Source organism: Monodelphis domestica, chromosome 2, assembly GCF_027887165.1.
Source record: "Monodelphis domestica isolate mMonDom1 chromosome 2, mMonDom1.pri, whole genome shotgun sequence".
NCBI classification, from domain to species: domain Eukaryota; kingdom Metazoa; phylum Chordata; class Mammalia; order Didelphimorphia; family Didelphidae; genus Monodelphis; species Monodelphis domestica.
The window spans coordinates 180,794,304-180,821,578 of NC_077228.1; the positions used below are offsets into that span (position 1 = coordinate 180,794,304).

Sequence of the window (27,275 nt, forward strand, 5' to 3'; positions counted from 1 at the left end):
AGAAAGATTGATAAATTCTGCATGCATGAAGATTTCAACTCACTTCTATGCAAAAGTAACTTTTCATTCTTACTGGCACATACATGTATAAATCTCACACACATGCATTGTTCGTGGTATGTTTGTGTGTTCCTGGGTTCTTGATTATTGCAGTGGATCCTGATTTGAAGAACACGAGTCTTCAATCAAGTCTGGACGATGGCGAATGGCATGCAGACCAGACGAAGGACCAGAGTGGAAAGGAAGAGAATTTCTACAAGCAACATGACTGGACATGGAAGGACTTTGGAACTTTGAAATTTGGAACTTTTGGCCATGAAAGTTATGTAAGGATTTGTCATACATGTGAACATCACATACATTTGCACGCACATCCTACATAGCAAAGTAAAATATTCATGGATTGGGTAAGTATACAACATACAAGACAACAAAGACACATTAATGAGAAATTTCTGTGGAAAATTCAAACAGACTTTTATGCATGAGTTTGTACAGAAATCTACAATTATGAACATATGTAAATTTATATGGACACATGTAATGACTAAATTGGCTAACAAGCTAACTTTTAGAGTAAGTTCATTAATGATCTAACTACTAACAATAGTGATAGCTTAGTGAATTGGTCTAAGGCTTAAGAAAGAGACAGAAGTCTGTAGTATAAAAGTTAGATTGTATTATGATTGTAGATTAGCATTTGTTAGTGTTAAGAAATTTTCTTAGTGACTATATAGACATTAGGATAAGTCATTTGCATGTTCAATATGTTATTGAATTGTTGAGATGATTTAAATGTTGTTACTTGTTTTGTTATGTGAAATTATATTCATGTAATTCCCCTATCTAACCCATTTTCCTATGACCCATTCTTAGCTTGGTATTTAGATAGAGAGAACAGCTAAGATGAGTTTAGGAGTTTGTTATTGGGGGGGGGGGTAAGAGTATATTTCAGATAGCAAAGAGTTAAGATAGAATTGTTATTAATAAGGTAAATATCATGAAAATAAAATGCAAGTTGCATTTTATGCTAATAAAAGGGGGGGGATTGTGATAGAGACATGAAGAGAGAGAGGTTTTGCAGGACTTGTGGACCAAGATGCAGGGCTGGAGATCTAGCTCTAGACGTCAGTCAAGAGAAGATTCCAACGGAGTGTTCCCAGGAGGGGCAGTTGGGGACTTTTGCTGGCCATACTGAGAGGAAAAACTTGGTTTTTTGGACTTTGTCTCAGACTGGAAGTCACACTCTCTCTCCCTGGAGGTTTGAGGCTGGCTGAAAGACCTTTATGAGGCTGACTTGGTTTTTTGGGGGTTTCTCTGGCTCTGAGCAGTTGAAGTTGACACTGAGAAGAGAAATTTGGCTTTTGGGGACTGGGTCTCTGTCTCTCTGGCTCTGAGCAGTGGAAGCTGACCAGGGGAGAAGCTTTTGAGTTGGTGATCTATTTGAGAGTTGAGCTGGCCAGGAGAAAAGGAGAGATTTTGAACTTTGTTTCTTTCTGGGGTTAAGCTGAGAGACCTGGCTGATTTGTGAAGAAGAATGAAGATTTTGAACTGCTGTTGTCCTCCATCTCCCTAATTATATCAGAGTCACAGCTTGTGACTGGAATACTTCCTCAAAGCTTTCTAAAATTATCCCCGTAATTTAGGGAAATCCTCCTACCTCAGTTTTCCCATCCTGTTATCCCAATAAACCCCTTGACTTGAAAAAGGAAAGGAAAAGAATATCTTTATAGTTTACTCAAGTGGGGAGGGAAGGAGCCAAGTCTTCAAGAAGAACTGGGTGACGAGGGTTGGAAAAGGAAGGGGGTTAGGAAATAGATTGAAGAATCAGCCATCAGTAGGGATCAGCAGGCAAACCCCAATGTCAACCCCAGGGCATTCCTTTATAAGTAGTCCTCTGTGTACCAGCATTCCTTTGTGGTGGCATCCCCCAACATTTCTCTGTTCTACCTCCATTACAAATAAGCAGCCTCAGGTTCCTGTAGCAGCTCTCTCAAGTCACAGCCAGAGAACAGCAGTTTCCCCTCAGTTTACCTTCTCCATTTCAATCAGTAGTAGTTTCAGTCAGTTTACTCTTCTATTTCACATGGGACTGCTTTGCATCTGATAGCTGCTCCACCATTCCCAGACCTGGTGTTTATTTTTATACCCATTTTCTTGGCACACAGATACATTACCCAACACACATGTTCAAAGAGAGATAATTGGAAAAGTGATACATTAACTTTTTTTTTTTAAACCCTTACCTTCCTTCTTGGAATCAATACTATGTATTGGTTCTAAGGTGGAAGAGTGGTAAGGGCTAGGCAATGGGGGTCAAGTGACTTGCCCAAGGTCACACAGCTTGGAAGTGTCTGAGGCCAGTTTTGAACCAGGACCTCCCATCTCTAGGCCTGGCTCTCAATCCACTGAGCTACCCGGCTGCCCCCGATACATTAACTTTTAACAAATCCCTTGATTAATATTCTATATTCTTATATTGTGATTTCAGACAGAAAAAAAGGTTGCACACAAGATAAATGATTTTGTCACAGGTGATTTAATTTTCTCATTGCCCTGTGAGAAGTTTTGAACTTACAAACAATCAAGGAAAATTACTTATTGCTTTTAATAAAATGGAATAATTAATCAACAGTTCTTAAAAGACAATTCAATGATCGTACCAATGAGGTTGAGGGGTACTGGGAACACAATTCAAATTTAGTATTAGACTGGTCATTTCTCAGGGTTTCTACTAGGGAGTTTCTGAGTTACTGATTTGTGTAATCGAGTCACTGAGGCATATTGAAGCTTGATGTACTTGTACTTATTGTATGGGCCTCTATGATTGATTTGTGTGCTGGCTTCATGAAAATAAGTTTCTGTGAGTGGGAAAGTTCTGGGCTTGACTTGTATCTGCAGTTTTGCTGGGAATTATGTACCTAAATAAAAGTTAAGCCATGATAGTCTTTTGGAATAGGGTTTGAGGGTCTGATCTTTTGGTGATGTTTTAGAGAATTAGGGTACAGGTATTTTGCTCTTGTATTATTCTTTCTGAGACTAGGGTGAATTGTAATCATGTCAATTTCATAGGTAAGGGGTATTGAAGAAAGAGGTCATGTAAGGGGGACTGAGTGGGCAATCACATCTTGCCAAGGGCCACTCTGTGGCCTCCTTAGCTACCACACGTAGACTCTGTCAAGGCATCATGACCTGATGACTCCCAGCAAAATCTATTCCTTAAGCTGACCATGTTGTTCTTGATTTAAAGAATTACTTTTTCTACTAGGTTTTATTTTAAATCACCATCCTGATTCCATCCAGTATTTTCTACTATCAATTAAGACTTTTCTGGTAAAGTCCTAAACACTGACATATCTCATTTTTCCAATCTGGAACATATGAACACCTTATCTGTTACTTTGCTTGAATGAAGCTGGCACTTTAGAAATTTCTTCTGTTTTTGTTTGTAGGTTTTTTTTTTCAATTATTCTGTTAGAATCACTCCCAGATGAACCTGAAGAAACAAATTCCTTTGGGCATTTGGGCATTCCTCTGTTTCTGTAGCCACACTGCTTCCCTGTTTTTTGATCTGATTTCAGACTTCCTAGAATTTTAATTAGTGAGAAAATAGCAATCTTTATTGCTTCTATTCCTATATCAGTGCATTGGAAAACTTAAAACATAGTTGATTGAAAAAATGAAAAAGAAGAAAGGAGCAGGCAACTCTGAACCAATCTTGAAAATTAATTGTTCCTATACCCATAACATAACCCTCAGAGGGGAAAACTTAGATAGGAGCACGTCTCCCAGGTCAGGAATATAAGGCATAAGCAAATAGCCAAAAAATACTAAAAATCCCAATGCCTATTCATGACCTACGAACATGCTAACTCAAGTCTCCCAACCAGTCTCCAATTTTTTTTTAAAACCCTTACCTTCCTTCTTAGAATCAATATTCCAAGACAGAAGAGTGGTAAGGGCTAGGCAATGGGGGTTAAGTGACTTGCCCAGGGTCACACAGATGGGAAGTGTCTGAGGCCAGATTTGAACCTAGGACCTCCCCTCTCTAGGCCTGGCTCTCAATCCACTGAGCTACCCAGCTGCCCCCTCTCCCCCATCTCCAGATTTTATAGCACACTAAATAGGTGTTTTAGCAAAAGGTTTTCATTCAGTTGAGGCTTTGTTCTGTACTTCTCATATTTGGGCTTTCTTACATTCTTGAAGTGAGTTAGAGTAGACATATACGAAGGACCTGGAGAGCCTGCTCAGGGCACTCTTGGGGCTGTTCCTTTAACGTGGAATACCTTCACAAAGCTTGGGTGCCTGATCTGTCCAAGGCATTGACAATAGCTATAGAGAATGCAAAATCAAGAAAACAATGGGAAAAATCCCCTCATGGCTCATAACTTCCATTCTGCCTTCTCCCCATCTCTTGTTCAGATCTCCTCCACTCTTCTCCGCTTAGCTAATATACAGCCTCTTTCAGGAAGTCATGCTCAGTGCCCTGACAGCTCTCTTGGTTCTCCTTTCTCTGGACTCCCCATGCACTGAGAACCTGCTTTAGACCCTTTAGTACTGATGATTTCTGCTACCTCCAAGGATGTTCCCGTTCTATGGCTAGGAACTTTTTTCCCCAGGTTCATGAAGAACCATGTCTCCCACAGTACGCAGGGCGACATTTATGCTTTCTGATTGATGGCAAAGATGACTTTGTTATAGGATGAGCTTCCCTTTGTCAGTGCTAATATAAAGATTCAGTAAAGAAAAATGAGGGGATCTGTGTGACTTGTCAGCATACGGGCTCACTTACTGCCACTCTAGGTGCTAAGTGAGATAACTGACCTGTCTGTCAGGAAATGGGATCCAGGGAAAGCAACCTGCGGGGTGGGAAGCTCACTAAAAATCCTTCTTCCTCCTCATTTAGTCTCATGTGGAATGGCAGTAGAGTCACTGTGAAGGAACTCAACTTTGCAACTCACCAGAACTGCAGTAAGCTCCGGTTTGCAGACTTATTGATTGCAGAACAGGAGCATAGTAGGTAAGAATAAACCTCAGGGTGGGCAGGCCAGATACCACTGGAATGTGCAGGTCACAGTAGATGCCAGACAAGCTCCCAGAGACAGCATTCAGTGAGGAGGCATGACCATGGATACAGAGGTGGGGAAGGAGACCTTAAAAGTCAGCTTGTCCAACCCTTTCATTTTACAGAGAGGAAACCAAGAGGGCCCTGGTGAAGAAATTACTTGCCATGGGTCCCAAGAAAGACAGAACCAAGATTTGAGCTCAAGGTCTCTGACCTGCACTCTTAAATGAATGTGGTAATACCCAAATTCCCTTCCTCACAGGACTATACTGAAGGTCGGACAACATTCTGTGCAAATAGTACACAAAACTAAGGGGCTAATACGAAAGTCAGCTGCTGCTATGATTATTTACCCCCTGAGCTTCAATTTCCTCATCTGTAAAATTAGGTAGTTGGAGCAGATTGGGCACAAACAATTGTATTCAGTTGAAATTAGGCGTCACTGAAGCAGAAAATATAATTTTGAAAAAGTTGAAGGTAAGTATGAGGATAGAAATACAGAATTTGGGATGGGTCTAAACTAAGTTGAAAAATAAGGGAAGGGCAGTCCTACCTACTTTGATATAGTGCAGAAATTTGGAGAGTTTAAGGCCTTGAGATCTTTTTTTTTTTAAACCCTTACCTTCCATCTTGGAATCAATACTGTGTATTGGTTCCAAGGCAGAAGAGTGGTAAGGGCTAGACAATGGGGGTCAAGTGACTTGTCCAGGGTCACACAGATGTGAAGTGCCTGAGGCCAGATTTGAACCTAGGACCTCCCATCTCTAGGCCTGGTTCTCAATCCACTAAGCTACCCAGCTGCACCCCTTGAGATCTTTTTTTAATCCCAGCTGACAGAACTGCTTCTTTCCCATCTACCTCCCTAAGTAATTATTGCCCAGGTACCAGCACCTTGGGTAGGAACCATGGCAGCTCATTGTTGGGGATGGCTCTGGTCATGATTATTTGGCAGATTAGAAAAAAGGCCTTCCAACATGAGATTGTAGGACTTCTGAAGACAGTTATTCATAGTTTATAGGCATGTTATTTTCCTGACTGTTGCTGCAGAAAGTATGGTAAACTCAGCCACTGAAGAGGCAACATGGTACAGTGGAAAGAAAGTTGTTCTGGTTATGGAGATGGAGGGTATGGGGCAAGATTCTACTTCTGACTCTTACTAGCTGTGTGGCCTTGGTGCTCATTACTTTAAAACCTCTATGAGCCTCAGTTTCCTCATCTGTCAAGGACTTATCCTGGAATAAATGGCCTCTGAGATTTCTTCCAACTATAGTGGTTCAGACTTTTAGGCTTCTAAAGTTTCCATGTCCCTGGTGCTATACTGATTCCACTCAGGATGCTCCTATGGACTGTTAGGGCCTTGAGGTTTAGTCACTGCTATAAGACCCAGTTTCTCATCTCTTGCTAAGCCAGGAATTCAACCTTCAGTTTGACCAGGATCAGTCAGGTCTTGGGGAACTGACTTTCCCTAACTGAGCTCAGGAGTGGGGATTGGATTCTCTGTGAATATCAGTTCCCTTATTTATAAAAGATATATGTGTCTGGTCAGCTCAGAGTTCTCAAACTCTTTGGGAAGGAGAGTCTGTCTATTCTGAAATTCTGAGTGAGTCTGAAGGAAGCTTGGATGAGTGTATGAAACCCCAGATATGAGAATTGGTGCTGATACAAAGGGGCATTTCTATCTTGATGGCTTAGTAAAGAGGGATGAAGTCGTTTATGGAAAGAGCACCAAGCATTGTGCTCAGGAGGCCTGGTTTTGAGTCCAGGGTCTCTCCTAGTTATAAGATAGTCCCAGAGGACTAGTCAGGATGGCCTTCCTAAGAATTTGTATTCCAATGAAAGGACATTGGATTGGGAGTCAGGAAGCCCAACGACTTCCTGAATGAATCCTGGCTGGGCTCCTTTCTTTCTATGGGACTGTGGGTGAGTCACCTTCTATGAACTTCAGTCACTTCACTTGTAAGTGAGGATAAGTAACACCAATTTTTTACTTCATAGTTAAATCAAGTCAATAAGCATTTATTGAGTGTTTACTACTTGCTAAGCACCTGGAATACAAACATAAGCAAAAAGAAAGGGTACCTGCCCTCAGTGACTTACAATAGAGAAGATAGCACATAAAAGAAAGCTGAAAAGTAGGGGTGGGTTTTGTTTTGATTTTTTGATGGGGAAAGGGAGATTAAGATATTGGAAGTATGGTAGAGAGCTCCAAGAGTGTCATAAATGCAGCCTGGAAGGAAGTGAAGACAAGCTGGTCTGGGTCCTAAAAATGGAACTTCTAGGGAGAAACAGCCAATCAGAGGGAGAGGGCAAAGGGGTGGAGGGAACTTTCAGAGAAAGTGAACTTCCAGGGTTAAGAGGTTTCTGAGTTATATGGGAAAATATGAGTCAGGAGTATGACTTGGAAAGGAATGAAGACTATTGTTATTACTATTAATTGTCTCATGGGGTTATTGTGGGAATTCTTTTTTGTTTGTTTGTTTGTTTGTTTAAACCCTTACCTTCCACTAGGATCAATACTGTGTATTGGTTCCAAGGCAGAAGAATAGTAAGGGCTAGGCAATGGGGGTCAAGTGACTTGCCCAGGGTCACACAGGTAGGAAGTGTCTGAGATCATATTTGAACCCAGGACCTCCCATCTCTAGGCCTGGTTCTCAATCCGCTGAGCTACTCAGCTTCCCCTCTGTGGGAATTCATTGTGATAATATATACATATATGAAAATGATTTGAAACAGTAAAACTTTTAGTTGTATAAATGATAGGGATAATCAGAAAAAAATTTTTAGAAGTTTCCTATCCTCTACCCTGAATAGTTTTGTATATTATCTTCTGGGCATGGCCAGCAAGAATGGCATGGATTTTCACCAAATGGTATTTATGTTATAGCCTTTTTTCTAATCTAATATTTTGTTGAATCAGAATAGGAAGGGAGCTTGGTCCTGCTCCCTTCATTCTACTTTACAGAAAAAAGCAAAAGTAAAATCTCATATCTAAGGTCAATCTAGATCTGCTCTGCTAGGATACATAGAGGCAGCAGAGCAGGCCTAGGAGGCTGGTAAGGCCAGGCTTCTCAGTCCAGGAGAGGGGCCCAGACTATATGGTTTGAAGAGTGCTGAGGAAGAGAAGGACAAAGTCCCTTCTGCATGACCTCTCACCTGATCTTTTGAAGTCTTTTCTCCTTCACAGTAAATTACGTCATCCCCACTTGCTGCAGCTGATGGCCGTATGTTTGTCTCAGGATTTGGAAAAAACTCGTCTGGTATACGAGAGGATTAATATTGGCTCCCTCTACAGCATTCTTCATGAAAGGGTAAAGGACTTTATTCTCTGTTTTCTTTTCTTTTTTCTTTTTTTCAGTTCTAATTTCCCTTTTTTCCCCTCTCTTCCAAAAAAACCATTATGAATTCCAATTTCTGTTACATTTGTAAATTACGACTTAGTTCACAGTAGACCTTTAGGTAAGTGTTACAATGATAATAATAATAATATTTATATAGCACCTTAAGGTTTACAAAGCACTTTACAAATGTCTCATTTTCTCCTCACAACAACATGTAGGTGACATTATCCCATTTTACAAAAAAGGAAATTTAGACAAATAGGAGTTAAGTGACTCAGGCTGCATTTGAACTTGGGCAGTCCTGACTTCAGGTACAGCCTTCTAACTACCATCTAGCTCTTGCATGCATGAAGAGTAGACAGGACAGATAGACTATATTCCACAAAGTTCAATCAATGCCTTTCACCCACTGACACATATAGCTAAGCTGACTACCTAAACCAGTCTCGAAGACAGTAAAATCTCCTAACAAAGTGCAGACCACACTTTCCCAGTCTCATCCCTCAGTTTATCGATGCCATTCCTTCTGAAACCTCAGATAAAGGACCCCAGAGATCCAGCTTGACCAGGACCCCAGTACCTCAGCCTTCTTCCTGATCCCTTAGATGCAGAGCAGTTCACAGAATGCACCTCACCCTGAAGAGCAGGCCAGGACCAAGTTGCTGCTGCTGCGGGGGTGGGGAGCCTGAAGGAAGCACTTGCTCAAAAGTGACACAATCTCTGCTCACTTTTTTTTTAGTTTAAACTCTCACTTTGTCTTAGAATTTATATGATAGAAGAGTGGAAAGGGCCAGGTAGTTGAGGTTAAGTGACTTGCCCAGGATCACATAGCTAGGAAGTGCCTTGAGGCCATATTTGACCTCAGGACCCCCTCAAGGCCTGACTCTCCATCCACTGAGCTGTCTAGCTATCCACTCTGCTCACTTTTATAATTTTTCCAAAGAGCAGCCCTGGCAGAGTCCACAGTTCTATCAACTGACCAAAGGGAGTCTTTTGATTGACAACCTTAAAGTTGCCACCCTTGTTTCAATAAAACTTTGTTTTTGACAGTGACAAACTGAAGGTCCTGAGTTAGATCCTCAAAAGGAGGGTGTGACACAGTGGGAGAGGCTTCTGGAGACAAGAAGAGTCACTTGGCTTGGGCTTGGCCCCACCTGACAGAGATTGCCTTTACCTCAGGGTCCATTATTCAGTCTGAAATTGCTAGTCTGAGATTCCCTTCAGGGTGAATTCTCACAGGAACAAGGAACAAGTACAAGCTTTGGTGTCTCCAATTTACAAGCTAGTTCTAAAACTTGGGGTTCATCAGCTTTTACTAGGCTACAAGTTTGGGGCTTCTAGATTCCATGTTGACATTGCCAAACATAATGAAAGTGAGCAGCTGGCCTCATTCTGGTGAGATCTCCTTAGATTCCAGGATGTGATGCTCAGCTCTGTTGACTCAGAGACTTGATTTTATCAGCCCACCCAGAGCTCTGAGAGATTGAATCCCAGTAGTCAAACTTCCAAGAAGGAAGTTGCTAAATGAGAATATCAGTTTGTTAATTTACAAGACAGAAGAAATCTTCTCTAGCCTCACCAGTGCCTGCAGATCCTGTAGAAAACCGAGAAACAATAATAGATAGCTGACTGATGAGCAGGTCATAGTCAAGTGATATAAGGGATGTCCAGCTTCAAGGGATAATAGTATCAACATGAAAAAATAGTGGACTACTGCAGTAGCAATTAGGAGCCTTAATAAGGGTGGAGGAACTGCAGTTTGGGGTCAGGTACAAACAGGAAAGTGTCAAGGGGACCCACTATAAGGGGGAAGAATAAGATTGAGTTTAGGAGTGACTAACATTTGGTGACATCAGAGGCTCTAGATGTGAATAAGTGGAATATGGGAGGAGTGATGGGATCAAAGTTATTAAAATCTAATCAAATCAAAGACTCTGGAAGTGGTAAGTTTCCAGAGACATCATAAGACCTGCTCTAACCATTAGGTCTGTGAGGTCAAGGTAGCTCCTTCTGATACTGCATTTAACAATAGAATAGTTTGAGGTCTCTTTTTCACCTGTGTGGAGTGGAATTTTGGTGGGGCTTGTACCCCTAGAAATCACTCTGATGAGCAGATAGGATACTTGATAAAGATGCTGGCAGAGAAAAAGCACCTTTATTCAGAGAAAACAGTGGACAGTAGGGGTAGAAAAGGAGGGGAAGGCAAGAAAAAGGGATCCACACAAGCTGCTTGCTTGAGACAAAAATGTTCTCTCTTCTTCTACATACAATCACAGACTTTTATAATAATCCTGATTCAAGATTCTCCTCTTTCCTTCTGTCTAATTCCACAGAAATGGGGCCGTGACATTTCAAGTCTTAAGCATGTGATTTTCAACTTTACCTTCCCCTAAATATCCCCATGATCAAAAAACCTGTTACTATCCTGGGATTTTCAGCTTGGGGACAATAAAGATACAGTTGAAACTCTGTTCCTTCTTATCTTGTAGTTGGCTTTCTTCCCAGGATACAAATAAACTCTTCTCGAGGTTTTTGAAAATAAGTCAGGAAAAGAATTTTTTATGGGGTTTTGGTAGAGGGGTTAGTTTTAGCCTAAGGAATAGTAATACTCAGGGGTCTCAAAAATTGGGGTGATAAGCCAAATACTACTCTCAGAATTACACAGTGAATCTCATCCTACACAGACCCTAGAGAGAATTCTGGGATTCTTGATCTTGCTTGTCTACTTTCTTTCCTGGGCAGTAATCATTGATGTTCTACAAAGTCCCTGAGGGATGGGCAGAGCTATGATCTCACCAATAGAGCATTCCACCACCAGTAAGAAAAAGTCTATCATAAGGAGCATTTGTGCCTCTCTTGTTCAGCTCTCTGTGACTCTGTGGACCATACCATCCATGACTTTTTTTTTATTTTATTTAATTAAGAGTCTGTATCCCCAGTCATATCCACATTAACTCTTGTGATAAAGGAGTTGTTTTTCTTCTGCATTTCTACTTCCACAGTTCTTTCTCTAGATGTGGATAGCATTTTTTCTCATAAGTCCATCAGAATTGTCCTGGATCATTGCATTACTGCTAGTAGAGAAGTCCATTACATTTGATTGTGCCACAGTGTATCCGTCTCTGTGTACAATGTTCTGGTTCTGCTCCATTCACTCTGCATTAATTCCTGGAGGTCCTTCCAGTTCACATGGAATTCCTCCAGTTCATTATTCCTTTGAGCACATACATCCATCACCAATAGATACCATAATTTGTTCAGCCATTCCCCATTTGAAGGGCATCCCCTCATTTTCCAATTTTTTACTACCACAGAGAGTGCAGCTATGAATATTTTGGTATAAGTCTGCTTTTTCTTATGATCTCTTTAGGGTACAAACCCAGCAGTGGTATGGCTGGATCAAAGGGTAGGCAGTTTTTTAGTGCCCTTTGGGCATAGTTCCAAATTGCCCTCCAAAATGGTTGGATCAATTCACAACTCCACCAGCAATAAATTAATGTCCCAACTTTGCTGCATCCCCTCCAGCATTCATTACTTTCCTTTGCTGTCATGTTAGCCAATCTGCTAGGTGTGAGGTGGTACCTCAGAGTTGTTTTGATTTGCATCTCTCTGATTATAAGAGATTTAGAACACTTTTTCATGTGTTTATTGATAGTTTTTATTTCTTTTTCTGAAAATTGCCTATTAGTGTCCCTTGCCTGTTTATCAATTGGGTAATGGCTTGATTTTTTGGTACATTTGATTTAGCTCTTTATAAATTTGAGTAATTAGACCTTTGTCAGAGTTTTTTGTTATGAAGGTTTTCCCCAATTTGTGGCTTCCCTTCTAATTTTGGTTATATTGATTGTACAGAAACTTTTTAATTTAATGTAATCAAAATTATTTATTTTACATTTTGTCATTTTTTCTAACTCTTGCTTGGTCTTAAAATCTTTCCTTTCCCAAAGATCTGACAAGTATACTATTCTGTGTTCACCTAATTTACTTATAGTTTCCTTCTTTATATTCAAGTCATTCACCCATTATGAGTTTATCTTGGGGTAGGGTGTGAGATGTTGATCTAAACCTAATCTCTCTCATACTGTTTTCCAACATCCATGACTTATCTTCCATCTTGGAATTAGTACTATGTATTGGTTCTGAGGCAGAAGAGTAGTAAGGGATAGGTAATGGGGGTTAAGTGACTTGTACAGATGGGAAATGTCTGAGACCAGATTAGAACCTAGGACCTCCCGTCTCTAGATCTGCCTCTCAACCCACTGAACTACCCAGCTGTCCCCATGACTTTTTCTTCGTATAGATACTGGAGCAGTTTTCCATTTTCTTCTCCAATGAATAAGGCAAACACAGCTAGGGGATTGGCCCTGGGTCACATAGCTAGAAAGTGTCTAAAGGCAACTTTGAACTCACGGCTTCCTGACTCCAGGCCCAGCACTATATCCACTGGCCATCTAGTTCCCCTTATAATAGGGAGCATATAATATAATTATATGAGAATTACCTGCTTATGAATACAGTTTGGTGAATTGGAATTTCTTTTACTTGAGTTATTTCATTTAGGACAAAAAGAACTCTAGGTAGCCTAGAATGAATTGGGCTCCTCAAGGGACCCTTATATTTCTCTAGAGGTATACTTGGTGGAAATTTCATACATTTCATTTATTTATTTATAAACCCTTGCCTTCTTTTTCTTAGAATTTTATTAGAGCCATAATAAATATCATTTCCAAGGCAAAAGAGTGGTAAGGGCTAGGAAATGGGAGTTAAGGTCACATGGGATCATACAGCTCAGAGTCACACATCCAGGAAGTATCTGAGGCCAGATTTGAGCCCAGGACCTCCCATCTCAAGGCCTATACTCTGTCTACTGCCCTAGCTGTCTCCTAGTTTCATAGATTTTAAAGCCAAAAGGAATCTTAAAAGGCCATCTAATTCACTCTACTACCCCCCCCACACACACACACCTTGTTTTATAGGTGAGGAAATTGAGGCCCAGTTGATTTGCCCTAGAACATAAAGGTAACAGATGCCAGGTTTGAATCCATTGAATCCAGATCCTCTTGATTCCAGAATCCAAAGTTCCTTCCTCTGTCTACCCTTTCACCTTATACATCTCGCCCTTGTCAACCACCTTTTTACATGTCATCTCTTGAGGCTCATTATTTTTAGAGCTAACGGATGGTCCTCCATTTTGTATTGATCTTCATTAGCTCTCATTTCAGACAGTGGCTTTTTTTTTCTTATCCCTGAATTTTAGGGTTTGGGGTCTATAGTGTCTATACAAGGTTCTGCAGTATGATTTAATATTTCCCATGTATATGCTTCTCTTCTTACCTCCCCAACTAGACTTGAGCCTCCCTGATATTCTGTGTTCTGTACTTCCCTAGTGCCTATTGAAATATGGAAAGATGGGGAAATAGAGGCAGAGAAAGTGGGGATTGCTGTGATGGAGTGGAAAGGGAACTGAACCTGGGTTTAAATTCCTTCTCTACTTTAGCTATGTATGTATGGGCATGTCACATCCCACTCTGGCTGTTTCCTCTTCTGTACATTCCCTTTTTCCATCATAGATCTTATGATGTGTAAGCACCTGAAACTACCAAATTAGATGGGTCTGGGACTGGAACCTACTTCTGCTAATTCCTCAGACAGACATACTCAACTACACTGCTTTTTTTTTTTAATCAATTAAAATACAGAAATGACATTTTGGATTTCTTGATTCTACTTCCTGTCCTTTATCTTTGTTTAAAAAAAGGAGAAAGATGGGTCTGAGAAAAATACTTTTTAGGTTTTCCCTTCCATTCTATATCATGTGTCACTGAAGCTCAGATCCTTAATTCTCAGGGCCTAGAGTACCAGAAAGCCCTATAAGTCCAGTACACTAAAGGATGTTGAGAGCAGTTGACAGTATTTTAAGGGAGATAAACCAATTTTCAGAATTATATTTACTACAACTTTGTTAAATTGAGTAGTACTGAGTCTGTACCATCTTAACTTCATGTGGGTTAGTTTGACTTGCAGTTCCTGTGAACAAATTGGAACAGCTCCTAGCAAGAAGGCCTTAGTGTGGAGGTGTCTTTCAGATGTGTATGGGTCAGAGGTGTTTCTTGGGTCTGTGAACTTGGTGGAGAATTATATTTTTATTTTATTAAACTAGTTTCTTTTATAGTGTTGTATATTTTATTTAATACACTTAAAACATGATTCCAAGAAAGAGTTTCTAGACTTGATCAGCCTGCCAATGATTCATGATAAACAAAAAGGCTAAGAATTTCCACCTTTGGACAAAGATCCAAGCTCTCATTAGATAGATTAATATTCTTTTTTTTTTTTAAACCCTTACCTTCTGTCTTAGAATCAATACTATGTATTGGTTCCAAGGCAGAAGAGTGGTAAGGGCTAGACCATGGGGGTGAAGTGACTTGCCCAGAGCACACAGCTAGGAAGTATCTGAAGTCAGATTTGAACCTAGGACCTCCTACCTGACTTCCAATCCACTGAGTTACCTAGCTGCCCACGGAAGTAGCATTCCCAGATTTATTAATGGGACCCAGAAAGATTAATGTTCTAATTAAACTATTTATCCAGTTTATCTTCACTGTGAAGGTGAAGAAGGCTAATTCTTGATTCATTGATGATGTCTAAGAGAAAAAGTGGAAGAGAGATAGAGGGTCAAAGTGGGTCTATGGGACAACTAAGGAGAAGGAGGATTTGCTTTATCCTAAAGGCCATTTATTCATTCATTGTTCCTAATAAGGAGGGACCTTCTTGAGATGGCTTTCCTCCTGAGTTGAGTCATATTTGGCAAACTTCTGCTTTAAATTGTTACTCATTGAAACATTTTTATATCCTTTCTAAAAGTTTTTGTTGATGGGATCTAATCATGCTATTCTGCTTCTCAAAAACAAATGTGCCCTCTCTAATAATAAGATTGTGATGAGTTTTCTTTTTTAACAACTCTGCTATTTGGTTACTTCCAGCGTTCCCAATTTCCTGTGTTACACATGGAGGTAATTGTGCATTTACTGCTTCAGATTAATGATGCACTAAGATATTTGCACTCCAGAGGATTTGTGCACCGCTCGCTCAGTTCTTATGCTGTCCATATCGTGTCAGCAGGGGAAGCAAGACTGACCAACTTGGAATACATGATAGAAAGGTATAGAAAACTGGTTTTGTTACTTTTAAAGGGACCATCTTTTGGGTCATTTTTTTTTCTTTGAGGATCCAGTTTGTATACAGAATCATTTAACATTATCAACGGGGTAATCAATGTGTTTATAGAGGACTTCATAGTACAAGCCATCAAAGATGCCCTTTACCACAAATACTAAAGTACAATTAGTCCTCAGTGTTTGATATGACTGCAAGCATTCTCATGGTTTTATCAATAACCTTGATTTCTCCTTGGTAATCACAATTGAACACATTCTCAGCTGTTGCTTGTGGGTTGGTAACTGGGGCAAAGGGGATGGACTTGGGATTACAGGAGGACCAATACCTTCTAAGAACCACACAGACAAGTCTCCCAGAGTGGTGGCAAAGTTTAATGAGTTGGAGTCTACAGTTTATAGGGTAAATGATGTAGGTAAAGGGATTAGGTAAGCTTCATACAGAAACAATGATAAGTGATGATTCACAAGATAAGGATAAAGGAAATGAGCTACTTCAGTGATTTCAACAGGAGTTTCCATAGTTGCGCCAGTGATTCCTGGCAGATCATCTGGTAACTTGGGAGAAAAATGGATTGAGTTCATGTCGAGGGGAAAAGCCATGTGTGTTACTGCTTCTAAGTTAATGGCTACCCAGAGGCCTTGCATTCTGGGACTCACTCTCGTTACTGGGGGCTACACTCAGCTATTCTGAATAGAGAAAAAAGTGAGAGGTTTCATGGGGCACATTTGTGAAGAGAGAGACTGGTATCTTATCAGACTCCTTATTGAGCTTGTTGGCCCCACCTTTGTGAAGAACTTTTCCTGCATTCTTTGCATATCTTCATTGTTTGCTTTTAAAACATAGTATAAGTATAAAGTTTTGTACAAGTTCTTTGGGCTCTAATCTCAAGCATGCAAAGTCAGTGATTTGGCTTAGTGAGAAAATAAAGGAGTTTCATGCAGGAATGTCTGCAGGGCTGTTGGCTGATGAGATGAGTTTGGTGTTAACAAATAACCTGTTTTGAATCCTCTCCAGAAAGTGCTAAAAAAGTAAGTTCTCAAATGCAAATGTGGAAATGGAAAAAACTGGAAAATCAGCTAAGTTTGTGGGTAAATGAGATGGGGGTCACCTCTATTCTATGGAGAGGCATGCACTAAGAGGGAAATTAGATTGCTATTTGCCCATTTCCCTTTTTTACCTGGGGGTTCTTTTAACATTCCTGTCCTAGCCCCTCCCCATCTAGTCCTAGCTCCTTTCCCTGGCACTATTTCAGGGATACTATGTTAGCACATTTTTTAATTTTTCTCACAGTTTTCTAAAAACCCCTGTGAAAGCTGATAATTGACTGTACATAGCTCCGTACAATTGGAAAGAGGGTTTATTGATTAGGTTAATGTAGTTCAGAGATTTTCTTGAAGAAAGTTCCAAGGTATCTATCTACTAGTTTTGATCAGGCTTGTGCAATAAGAATATCAAAACCAGACATTCTTTTAAAACCCTTACCTTATATCTTAGAATCAATACTAAATATCATTTCCAAGACAGAAGATTGTAAGGACCAGGCAAATGGGGTTAAGTAATTTGCTAAAGTCATACAGCTAAGCAGTGTCTGAGGCCATATTTGAAGTTAGGACTTCTTGGCCCCAGGGCTGGTGCTCTATCCACTGAGCCACCCAACTGTCCCCAAATCAGACATTTATGAAGTACTTATTATTCCAGGCCCTGTGCCAAATGCTGGAAAGACAAGCAGGAAGATAGTTTTGTCCACAAGGAGCTGACATTCTAACAGGAAGACTACCCAGAGCAGGAAGTTGAAAGGGAAGAGGAGATGGGAAGGAGCTGGGGGTGGCAGTGACAGAGAAGGCTAAGTGCAGCCTGTTGAGGACTGAAGAGATGGAGCCCAAGGAAGACAAACTGTGAATCTCCCAGGGCCCCAGTGAAGAGGACGAGGTGACGTTCTTGAAGTACTTGATCCTTGGTCTGTGCTTCTTTCCACCCTTCTCACTTGGAGGCTCTGAGACGAGCCCTCCAGTTAGGGCACAGCAGACAGTGCTTGCCAGGTGCAAAGCCCAGGGTAGAGAGGACTGACTAGGCAAGAATATGGAGCCCACATCCTAGCTGCTCCCATTTTCCAAGTCTGCCCCATAACTATCTCAGGTACTCAGAACTCAGCAGCTAAGTGAATGAGCTTGTCCTGATGCCCAGGCCTAAAGTCTTTAGGGAGAAGCATGACCCTGGTCTCCTGAATCCAGGCCCTTCAATCTTTGATGATTTGAGGGCTGCCCTGAATTCAGAGATTGATTGTAGGATCCCCCCAGAGCCTTTTCTTTCCTCTGGGGGTCCCCCAGGAGCAGGAGGCTTGGTGGGACTTGATACTTAGCAGTAAGCCCCAAAGTCCCCAGCTTGGTCTTCCAGGGATGGACAAACTGGCTGCCCAGCAGCCTTTCATTACATCAGATGTCATTCCACTCCTGCTCCATTTGGTTCTCAGCCCCTCTAATGATTGATTATTCCCTTCATCCTGGTTAGGCCTCTCCTGTCTACCTTCCCAACTCCCCCCCCCTTCCCCCAAGATGGGCCTGACCTTAGTCATCTGCTTTGCCAACTTCTGGACTTTAAAATTTTTCCCCTTGGGATGGGTGTGTTTAAATCCCCAGCATTTCCTCCAGTATCAGTCAGCAAAACGAAACGATACATCAAACGTGTTTAAATATGTAGCCAACCAAGTCATTTGGGGCAGCTAAGTGGGGGGGGGGGGGAAGTGCCAAGTCTGGGGTTGAAATCTGGCCTCAGACACTTACAAGCTATGTGACCTTGGGCAAGTCACTTAAACACTTCCTGGTGCTTCCTCCTTTAAAATGAGCTGGAGAAGGAAATGGCATACCACTCTAGTATCTTTGCCAAAGAAAACCCCAACTGGGGTCACGGAGAATCAGATAGGCCTGAAGCAACTCAACAAAAATGTCTAAATATACAATTAAAATGCAATATTTGTTTATCGACTCATTTGTTTATTTGCCTTGGGGACAGTATTTTGTTCTCGCAGCCTCTGTCACTTCGAGGGAGGGGCGGGAGAGAGGAGGGACTTTCTCGGAACAGCTCTTAAGTGTGATTGGCTATCTGGAGGCAGTATGCTAATTAGAACTCGTGAGGTTTTCGGGGTTTAGAATGATCTCTGGCTGGAGAGATGAGCTGTGTGGGGCTTGGGCATTGTCTGGCATATTGAGGAAGGCGCACCGCCTTGGTTTTCGGTGGGCCCGAGGAGGGTGCGTAAAAGTGGCCGTGAGCTAAGAGTGCGCGGGATTGTGTGTGGCGGACGCGCCTGGGAGTTGCCGGCTAAGACTATACTTTCAGGGATCATTTCTATAGTATGTTACTAGAGAATTGTGGCTGAAAGTGTAGCACGGAGGTAACCACGAGGAGGAGCTGTAGTGTTCTCTTCTGAGCGTGAAGCTGGCTTGTGGTGCTGCTTTCCAGCAGCTGCTACCTGCCATTGATGATCGTTCTTCTCTGCTTTTGGGCAGGGTGAGAGGAAGAGAACGCAAGCTGAGTGGCTCCTCATCTTCCCTTATATGGTAATTTAAAAGCAGATTTTTGTGTCTTCTTACGTGATTCAGGCCTTATGTGACTGGCTAAGCTCTTGCTGAGGCCGTATCTGCCTTTGCTTCTTTTTCCTCACAAAGATGGTGTTAGGATAGCCTTCCTGAACTCGTACTTTGAAACTCGCTGCAAAGACGAGAGATGAAGGAAATGGCATGTTACTTTGCACAAAGGAGCTCCAAATGCCATCGGCACTGAATGCCATAGCAGGACCTAGGAACAGGGAAAAGCAACATAGACAGTACTTCTGGATGATGGGATTGAAGACTGGGCAGGAGGCTGCCATAGGCCTCGACTTGGGGCCACTGGCTGCATGCCGCTTAGCTTCAAGATCCTGCAAGGGGGAGAGAAGATGACCAGCTCACTCACCACCCCTCTTGACAGCCACACAAAAAGGCAGGACCAGTTTTACTGACATTCTTCCCCCCCCCCCCCCCAAGTGTGGGATCTACTAGAATCGACCAAATAGAAACTGGTGATTTTATGAGCAAACAAGAATATTAAAACAGTCAGAAGGCTGAATCCAAGCAGATTTAAGGTATCTTAAAGCAAAGCAAAAGTAATCACCTTGGGAAATGGATCAAGGGGAAGAAATAGAAGCATCTCAATACCATGACCACAAAAAAAAAAAGCCTAGGTACTCTATTTCATGATATCTTAAAAGAAATTTGCCCAGATTTCTCAGAATTAGAGACCAAAGTGGAAATATGGGGGGAGGGAGAGCCATTAAACCCTCTAAATGAAAACTCAAGTGAAGTCAGACGGAGAGGTAAAGGACAGTAGATGATGGCTGAACTACCTCATCTCTGGCTAGAAGAGACAATGGCAGGAACAGAATAATTCCTCAGGGCTTTGCCATGGTGTTAGGGGGGAAATGACTTCTGGGTCATCTTCCTAAACCCTCCTCTTTCCTATATCCTCTTCCTCCTCCTGGGAACTGCTTGTTGCCACTTAGAGCAGGACCATTGGGTTAGTCTTCTGGGTAGTCTATCTCTCCTATTGATGGATGCCCCAATGTGGACAGCTGCCCAGTGGAAGCAAGAGCCCCTGCCTTCCTCTCACCTCAGGCCCAGCTAGCTCCCAGGTCCAACTGCTTCTTGCTGCTTGACTTAAGAAGATTCAGGAGTTCTCAGCTAAGGTCAGCATCCACTACAACCTGCACTCCTTGGCATGTCTGGAACAACAGAAACAATCTTGGCCTCCCTGCCCAGCCCTCGTTACACATGGCTCCCCCTCATGCTCTCCAAACTCCACCCAAGACAAACTCCCTGCCCTTCCCTGCATCTCCCCCTGCCCTTTGCACATGAGCCCTCCTCTCTCCTGGAAGGCTCTCCCTCTTAATTTGGCCCAGTCTTTTGATACCCCAGGCTCCCACAATGGCTCAGCCCGAGTGGAGGGTCCATCCACAATTGGGAGTGATCCCATCCCTCCTTTGTCCACATTGAGCACTGAATGCTCAGGGTTCCAGGACATTCCATTTTCCTCTGGTAGAAGGGAAGTTTCTCTGTGGGGAGGGGAGGGGTGTGTGTGTGTGTGTGTGTGTGTGTGTGTGTGTGTGTGTGTGTGTGTGTTAGTGGTTTTGGACTGTGTGTCCACCTAGGTTCTGGAGAGTGCCTGATACACAGTAGGCACTTAATAAATGTTGATTGATTGATTAGTTGATTGTGGTGGTCTTAGACTATACTTCTCAGTAGAGTGGATTCTTAGGAAGTGCTAGATAAAGGTGTGGGTGTGTGTTTGAAGTTATCAGTTAGTTGATCAAGGTGGCTGGCTGGAGGGAGGGAGTATGTTAATTTGGACCAGGGTGGCTTGAAGGGCTCAGGCAGGGGTCTTCCAGTTGTGGCCATGAGGCTGGCAGAGTCTCTGTTTCTGTGTCGGAGGGCTTGTTGGAGCTGTGTTGGGGAGTGCCTGGGTGCTGGGTGTCCTTTGTGTGTAGGCAATGTTGTGTGTCCAAGTGACCATGAGTGTGAGGGGTGTGGTCTTGGTAGTGCTGGGGCCATGTTGAAGCTTCTGGCCAAGACTATACTTTCAGGGATCATTTCTATAGTATGTTACTAGAGAATTGTGGCTGAAAGTGTAGCACGGAGGTAACCACGAGGAGGAGCTGTAGTGTTCTCTTCTGAGTGTGAAGCTGGCTTGTGGTGCTGCTTTCCAGCAGCTGCTACCAGCCATTGATGATCGTTCTTCTCTGCTTTTGGGCAGGGTGAGAGGAAGAGAATGCAAGCTCAGTGGCTGCAAAATTATATTCTTCTTGGCAATGAAACATGTGAGAATACTTTTTGAGGGGACTTTTTTTTTGTTTGAATTGTTTTTTATAAGTCCAATGTTTACTGAAGACTTTAGGGTAGAAACTAATGTACTTTGCACTTAACAGAACCCTTAGAAAGTTTACCTGTGGTGCAGCTATATGGCTCAGTGGATTGAGAGCTAGGCTTAGAGTCAAACAGTATTGACTCCAAGAAGGAAGGTAAGGTTTAAAAAAAAAAAGGATTAGCTGTATAAAATGCAATTTTGTTCTGTTTGGTTTAAATCATAAATGGAGAAATACTTATTCTTTAAAAACATTGGGGGCAGGTGTGGAGAAGGGAGGTATTAAATGGTTTATTGGGATTGGGAGTCAGAGTATCTTGGATTCAAATTTGGTATCAGAACATTCCCTTCTTTTGTGATCTTGGGCAAGTTCCTTGATCCCCTTAGCACTACCTAGCACTTAACAGTCTTTTGCCTTAGAACCAAAACACAGTTTGGTTAAGGGTTTAATGAAAAAAGAATTTTTTAAAGGTTTTTAATATTTTTACATTCATGGATGGAGAGGAGAGAGGCTGCCATGATGGATGATTATTTAAGACTTGTGATGTGTTTCTTTTATGCTTTTGTGCTCTAGTCAGGATGGAAGTGTCCACAAGGACCTGACTCGTGTTCCCATACCTAATGTACTGTACAGTTGGTCAGCTCCAGAGGTAATCTTGCAGAAGGGTGCTACAGTCAAATCAGATATCTACAGCTTTTGTATCATCATACAAGAGATATTAACAGGTAAATCAAGGGGGGAAATTAATGTATTGTAAAGTAACAAATCATCCAGAGCTCTCCTTCTTTCATGGGAGCCCTCAATCTGACACTGAGGCCTTTCCCCATTGGTCCCATATTATTAAAAACATAACCTGAAAAACATTCATTTTCACAAAAGAAAAATAATCTAATTTTTGAAAAAACAAATTTTGGTTTGTAAAACACATCATCATCCATAAAGTTTTAGCCCCCTCCTGTGGCCCCAGGGACCTGCATCCAGAATCCCCCAGACTGCCTATTGAGCTGTGGCCCAGTCAGGGTGGGAGCCAGGGCCAGAGGGGCCACAGTGAACCTTTGTGGGGCAGTCACCCCCCCAGACTGGCAGCCAGCAGGGAAGGAAGGAAGGAAGAAAGTGGAGATCTTTTAGGGGGTGGGGCCAGACCAGGTGGAGTGAGAGAAGACACCACCACCTCCAAGGATAAAGGGAGGGGCGTGGCCTGAATGCTCCCGGAAGGGGAGGGAATAAGTGCAGAAGGGTAGTGCAGTAAGCAGAGAAAGACTGTTTTCAGTTGGGACCATACCTCCCCTTGGAATGTTCCTCTTAAACATCCCATAATAACAGTAGGGAGGTATAGCCCCGGGTGGAGAAGAGGGAAAAGGGAGCAACTGCTGGGAAGGGTGTGGCCATGCCATCTTTGGTATACGTGCCATAGGTTCACCATCAAGGTCCTAGGCGGTTTACTTTACATGATTATAGTTCATTGGACAGATAAGTCTCTTTTTTTCCTTTTCCTAGTATCTTTAGGGTAGATAGATCTTCAATACTGAGATCACTGAATCAGAGGCTAAGATCAATTTTGTGACTTTTATGTTTTGATAAAGGGTTTTCCAAGAAGTTTTCAACAAACTACAGTTCCATAAACAATATGAATATATCTACTTCCATATAGCTAACTAAGATTGAATTTTATTTTGTTTTTGCCAATTTAATGATCAAAATGTGGTGTCTTAAGGTTGTTTTGATATGCATTTTTCTGAGTATTAGAGAATTTGAAAAGTACCCTCATTTTACAGGTGAAGAAACTGATGTCTAAAATGGTGATATGGTTTATATATGGTTATACAACTTCATTTTGTTGACTTGTCTATGATTAATTCCCTTATGCAATGTTTTTCTTCCAGATACCTTACCCTGGAATGGTTTGGAAGGTTCAGTTATTAAGGAATCTATAGTTTTGGGGAATCATTTAGAAGCCGATGCCAGACTTCCAAAAACTTACTATGATATTGTTAAGACAGGCATACAAGTCAAACAAAAAGATCGGACTATGAATCTTCAAGATATTAGATATATTCTAAAGAATGACTTAAAGGTAAGACATTTTATTGTTGATGGAAATTTTTGAGATTTTATTTCTTTAAATACTTAATATTCACATTATCCCTAATTAATTAAATTAATTCTGCTGCACTCTCAGAATTGGAAGAATTGGAATATGGTTATCCAAACCATATTCAAACAGGTATTTCCCCTTAAATCCCTTAGCAGGTGGTTGTCATTCTTGCCCTTGAAGCCCTCCAGTGATGGGGCTTATCTCTGACATTGAGGTGCCAGCTGAAATATCCTTGAAAATGTATCTCTATTACAGGATTTAATTGAGGCCCAAAGAACCCATCCAGTTGAAAATTCAAGTGTTGAAAGATGTAAAAAGCATCCTGACATAAATATTTACTTAGGTATGACATCAGAAAGTCAGAGAGAGGCCCTTGATTTGGAAGTCCGGGAGCTGAAGGAAACAGGTAAGGCATGAATTTAGGGGGACTGAATGTACCCTGTACTAGTGGATGCCTGATGATGAGAATTAATCTCATTAGCTTGTAGGCCCCTTGAAGGCAAAGATTGTCTCTTGTCTTTCTTTGTATACATGGTATTTTCCCCCTTGACCTCACAGAGTCTTAGTGAAGAAGAAGTGAACAAAGGTATATGATTGTCTTAGAAACTGAGAGGCCAAGACTTCTGGTATGACACTTGACCCTTACACTCAGGGCTCTGCCCCAGCAGCTCTTCTCCCAGGGGCTTACAGGCTACACCTGGATTTTTCTTATTGTTTCTTAAAAAACTGGGATTCACAGAATTATAAAATGGCACAGTGGGAAGGGACCTCAGAACCTGTCTACTTGGATCCAATCCTTTCATTTTATATGTGAATGAAATGAGATTTAGGGAGGTTAAGTATCTTGAATAAGGTTATTAGGTCAATTGGGGCAAGATTAGAGCATGAATGTTTATATTCTCAGGGAGAACATTATTTTAACTTCTTATATTCATTTTCATAGGCACACTGAGAGAAGTGTTTTTTAATTGGTTTTAGTCATAATATATCCATTGGCCCAATCTAGTGAAACCTATGAATTTCTAAAAATAATATTTTCAAATGCATAAAAACATACTTAGAATTACAGAGAAAACCAATTATATTTAAATATAATTATCAAGATGGGGGGGGGGGGAAGCTCAGAGACCCCAGGCTAAAGACTTTCTAGACAGATTCAAACTACCTTATCTGCCTTCCTTTCTCTATCACCCTATTTTTAAATTATTTTTTTATTCAACAAAATCTTCTTCCTCCCACCCACACTCTACTCCCTTTCACCCCCATCCCTAATGCTGTTTCCTGATATAAGAAAGAAAAATAAACCCCCCATTACAAATATGTTCAGTTAAAACAAATTTCCTCCTTGGCACTGTGTCCAAAAAAAATCATCTAATTGTGTTCTATGAATATTTTCCCTCTGTTAGGATGTGGGTAACATTTTTAATAATAATTCATCCTCTGGAATCACATTGAACATTATGCTGATCAGAGGTCCTAATTATTTTAGAGTTATTTGTCTTTACAATTTTGTCATTGTATAAATTATTCCCCTGGCTTCCACTTTGCTTTGTATCAGTTCAAACAGACCTTCTCAGGTTTCTCTGAAATCTTGCCCATCACCATTTCATATAGCACAAAGGTATTCCTTCAGCTTTATATACTGTAATTAGTTCAGCTGTTCCCAATTAAAGGCTACCTTCTCATTTTCCAATTCTTTGTCAACACAAAAAGAGCTATATATGTATAATATCTTTGTGTATCCTTAGAGTTTATTTTGCTTAGGTCTGATCCCTCAACCTGTGTGCTTCATTCTCCTTTCCTCACACCTTTCCTTCTATATCCCTGTGAAATGAAATATAGTTTTGTACCCAGTGTGTTTTCTTCTTTCCTCCTTTGACAACTGTTCATACTAGAGATAGTCAATAAAAATTTACTAAGTGCCTACTGTGTGCCAAGCACTGTACTAAAAATTTGAAATACAAAAAAATTCACAATCTAATATGTACAAACAGGAAAAATAGGAAATAACAGAGAGAAGGCACTAGAATTGGGAGGGTTTGGGAAAGGATTCCTATAGAAAGTGGGATTTTAGCTGGGACTTTAAGGAAGCCAGGGAAGCCAGTTGGCAGAAATGAGGAGGGAGAGCATTCCAGGCATGGAGAATAGCCAGAGACAATGCCCAGAGGCCAGTTCCAAAAGAGTCTGTGATGGGGAGAAAAGATGTAAGAATACTGGAAAGATAGGAGGGGGGCTAGGTTATGAAGGGCCTTGAATGGCAAGCAAGAAATTTTGTGTTTGCTCTTAGATAGAGAACCACTGGAATTTATTGAGTAGGGGCAGTTACAAAGCCCCACCTGTGCTTTAGGAAAGTCATTCTGGTGGCCTAATAAAGGATGGACTGGAATGGGGAAAGACCAGAGGCAGGCAGACCCTCCGGTAGGCTACTGCAATAATCTAGGCAGGAGGTGATAGGAGGTTTCACCAGAGGGACGGCAAAGCCAGAGGAGAGACGGGACATGTACCAGACATAGTATGAAAGTGAAATTGGCAGCAGCAGATTGGATATGGAGGGGAAAGGAGGGGAGGAGTCCAGGATGACTCCTCAGTTGCCAGCTTAGAAGACTGGATGACATTACCCTCAGTAATTATAGAGAAGGTGGGAAGAAGGGAGGGTTTAGAGGGAAAGATAATGGATTTGATTTCAGACATTAAGTTTAAGATATCTACTGGATGTCTGAAAGGCAATTGGAAATGTGAGACAGGAGCTTCACTCATCTACTCTTGCTTGCTTTTTTTGTATAGATTATGCTTGTATACCTCAATTATGTGAAGTACTTTCCCTAACCTTTCTCTTCTCTTCCATTCCTCTGTTAAGATCAAGACTTAACAGAGCCATTCCTAGGTCTTCTGTCTAATTATATTTCCTTGTATGACTCCTGATGATGATAGAATTCGAGGGGACATGTATCATTTCCCTATGTTTTAACTTAATTCATCCTTGTTTAGTCCTTATCATTGTTCATTCATATTTACATTTTCATATTTCTTTTAACTCCTGTCTTTGCACTTCAGAATTTCTCTGCAGTTCTGGTCTTTTCATTAAAGATGGTTGAAAATCCTCTATTTTATAAAAAATCCATTTTCCCCCTGATGCTCACTTTTTTTTTTGAAATTTTTATTTAATTATTCAATTTAGAATATTTTTCCTTGATTACAAGAATCATGTTCTTTCCCACCCCTCCCCCACTCCTCCTGTAGCCAATGCACAATTCCACTGGGTTTTACATGTGTCCTTACTGATGCTCACTTTTGATGGATAAGTTATTCTTGATTATTAGTTAATACCTTTTTGGGATATCATTTTCTAAGTTCTTTTCTCCTTTATAGTGATGGCTGCTAAATTATATGTGATCCCAAGTATCACTCCTCAGTACTTGAATTCTTTCTGACTGCATATAGTATTTTTTCCTTTGACCTAGAAACTCTGGATTTGAACTATAATGTTCTTGGGAGTTTTTATTTTAATGTTGACTTTTTTCCTAGGAATGACCTATAGATTTTCTTTCTAGTTCTACTTTGTTCTGGTTCAAAGATACCTGGATAATTTTCTTTTAAGATTTCTTTAAACATGATGTCCAGAATCTTTTTTTGCTCATGGTCTTGTTAGTTGAATGATTCTTAAGGTTTTTATCTCTATTAGGTTTTTGTTGTGAGATGCCAAATATT

The 27,275-nt window shown here is 41.2% G+C and overlaps 1 protein-coding gene, 2 non-coding genes and 1 pseudogene across 7 annotated transcripts in view; 3 read left to right on the plus strand and 1 right to left on the minus strand.

Moving 5' to 3' along the window:
* TEX14 (testis expressed 14, intercellular bridge forming factor) overlaps positions 1–27,275 on the plus strand; it is a 150,847-nt gene that overhangs the window by 52,981 nt on the left and 70,591 nt on the right. For all 5 annotated transcript variants that reach the window (XM_056814208.1, XM_056814204.1, XM_056814207.1 and 2 more), the window contains exons 8-13: positions 4,907–5,020; positions 8,250–8,373; positions 15,387–15,565; positions 22,046–22,197; positions 23,356–23,546; positions 23,823–23,973. In XM_056814208.1, the coding sequence (XP_056670186.1) occupies positions 4,907–5,020; positions 8,250–8,373; positions 15,387–15,565; positions 22,046–22,197; positions 23,356–23,546; positions 23,823–23,973 (911 nt within the window). The remainder of the gene's footprint in view (positions 1–4,906; positions 5,021–8,249; positions 8,374–15,386; positions 15,566–22,045; positions 22,198–23,355; positions 23,547–23,822; positions 23,974–27,275) is intronic.
* Positions 3,213–3,537, minus strand: LOC130456839 (activated RNA polymerase II transcriptional coactivator p15-like; annotated as a pseudogene).
* On the plus strand, positions 18,900–19,116 carry LOC130457621 (small nucleolar RNA U3). Its single transcript, XR_008916922.1, has one exon. It is a non-coding gene; the product is annotated as a small nucleolar RNA U3 (small nucleolar RNA).
* On the plus strand, positions 21,178–21,394 carry LOC130457625 (small nucleolar RNA U3). The gene has a single exon (XR_008916926.1). It is a non-coding gene; the product is annotated as a small nucleolar RNA U3 (small nucleolar RNA).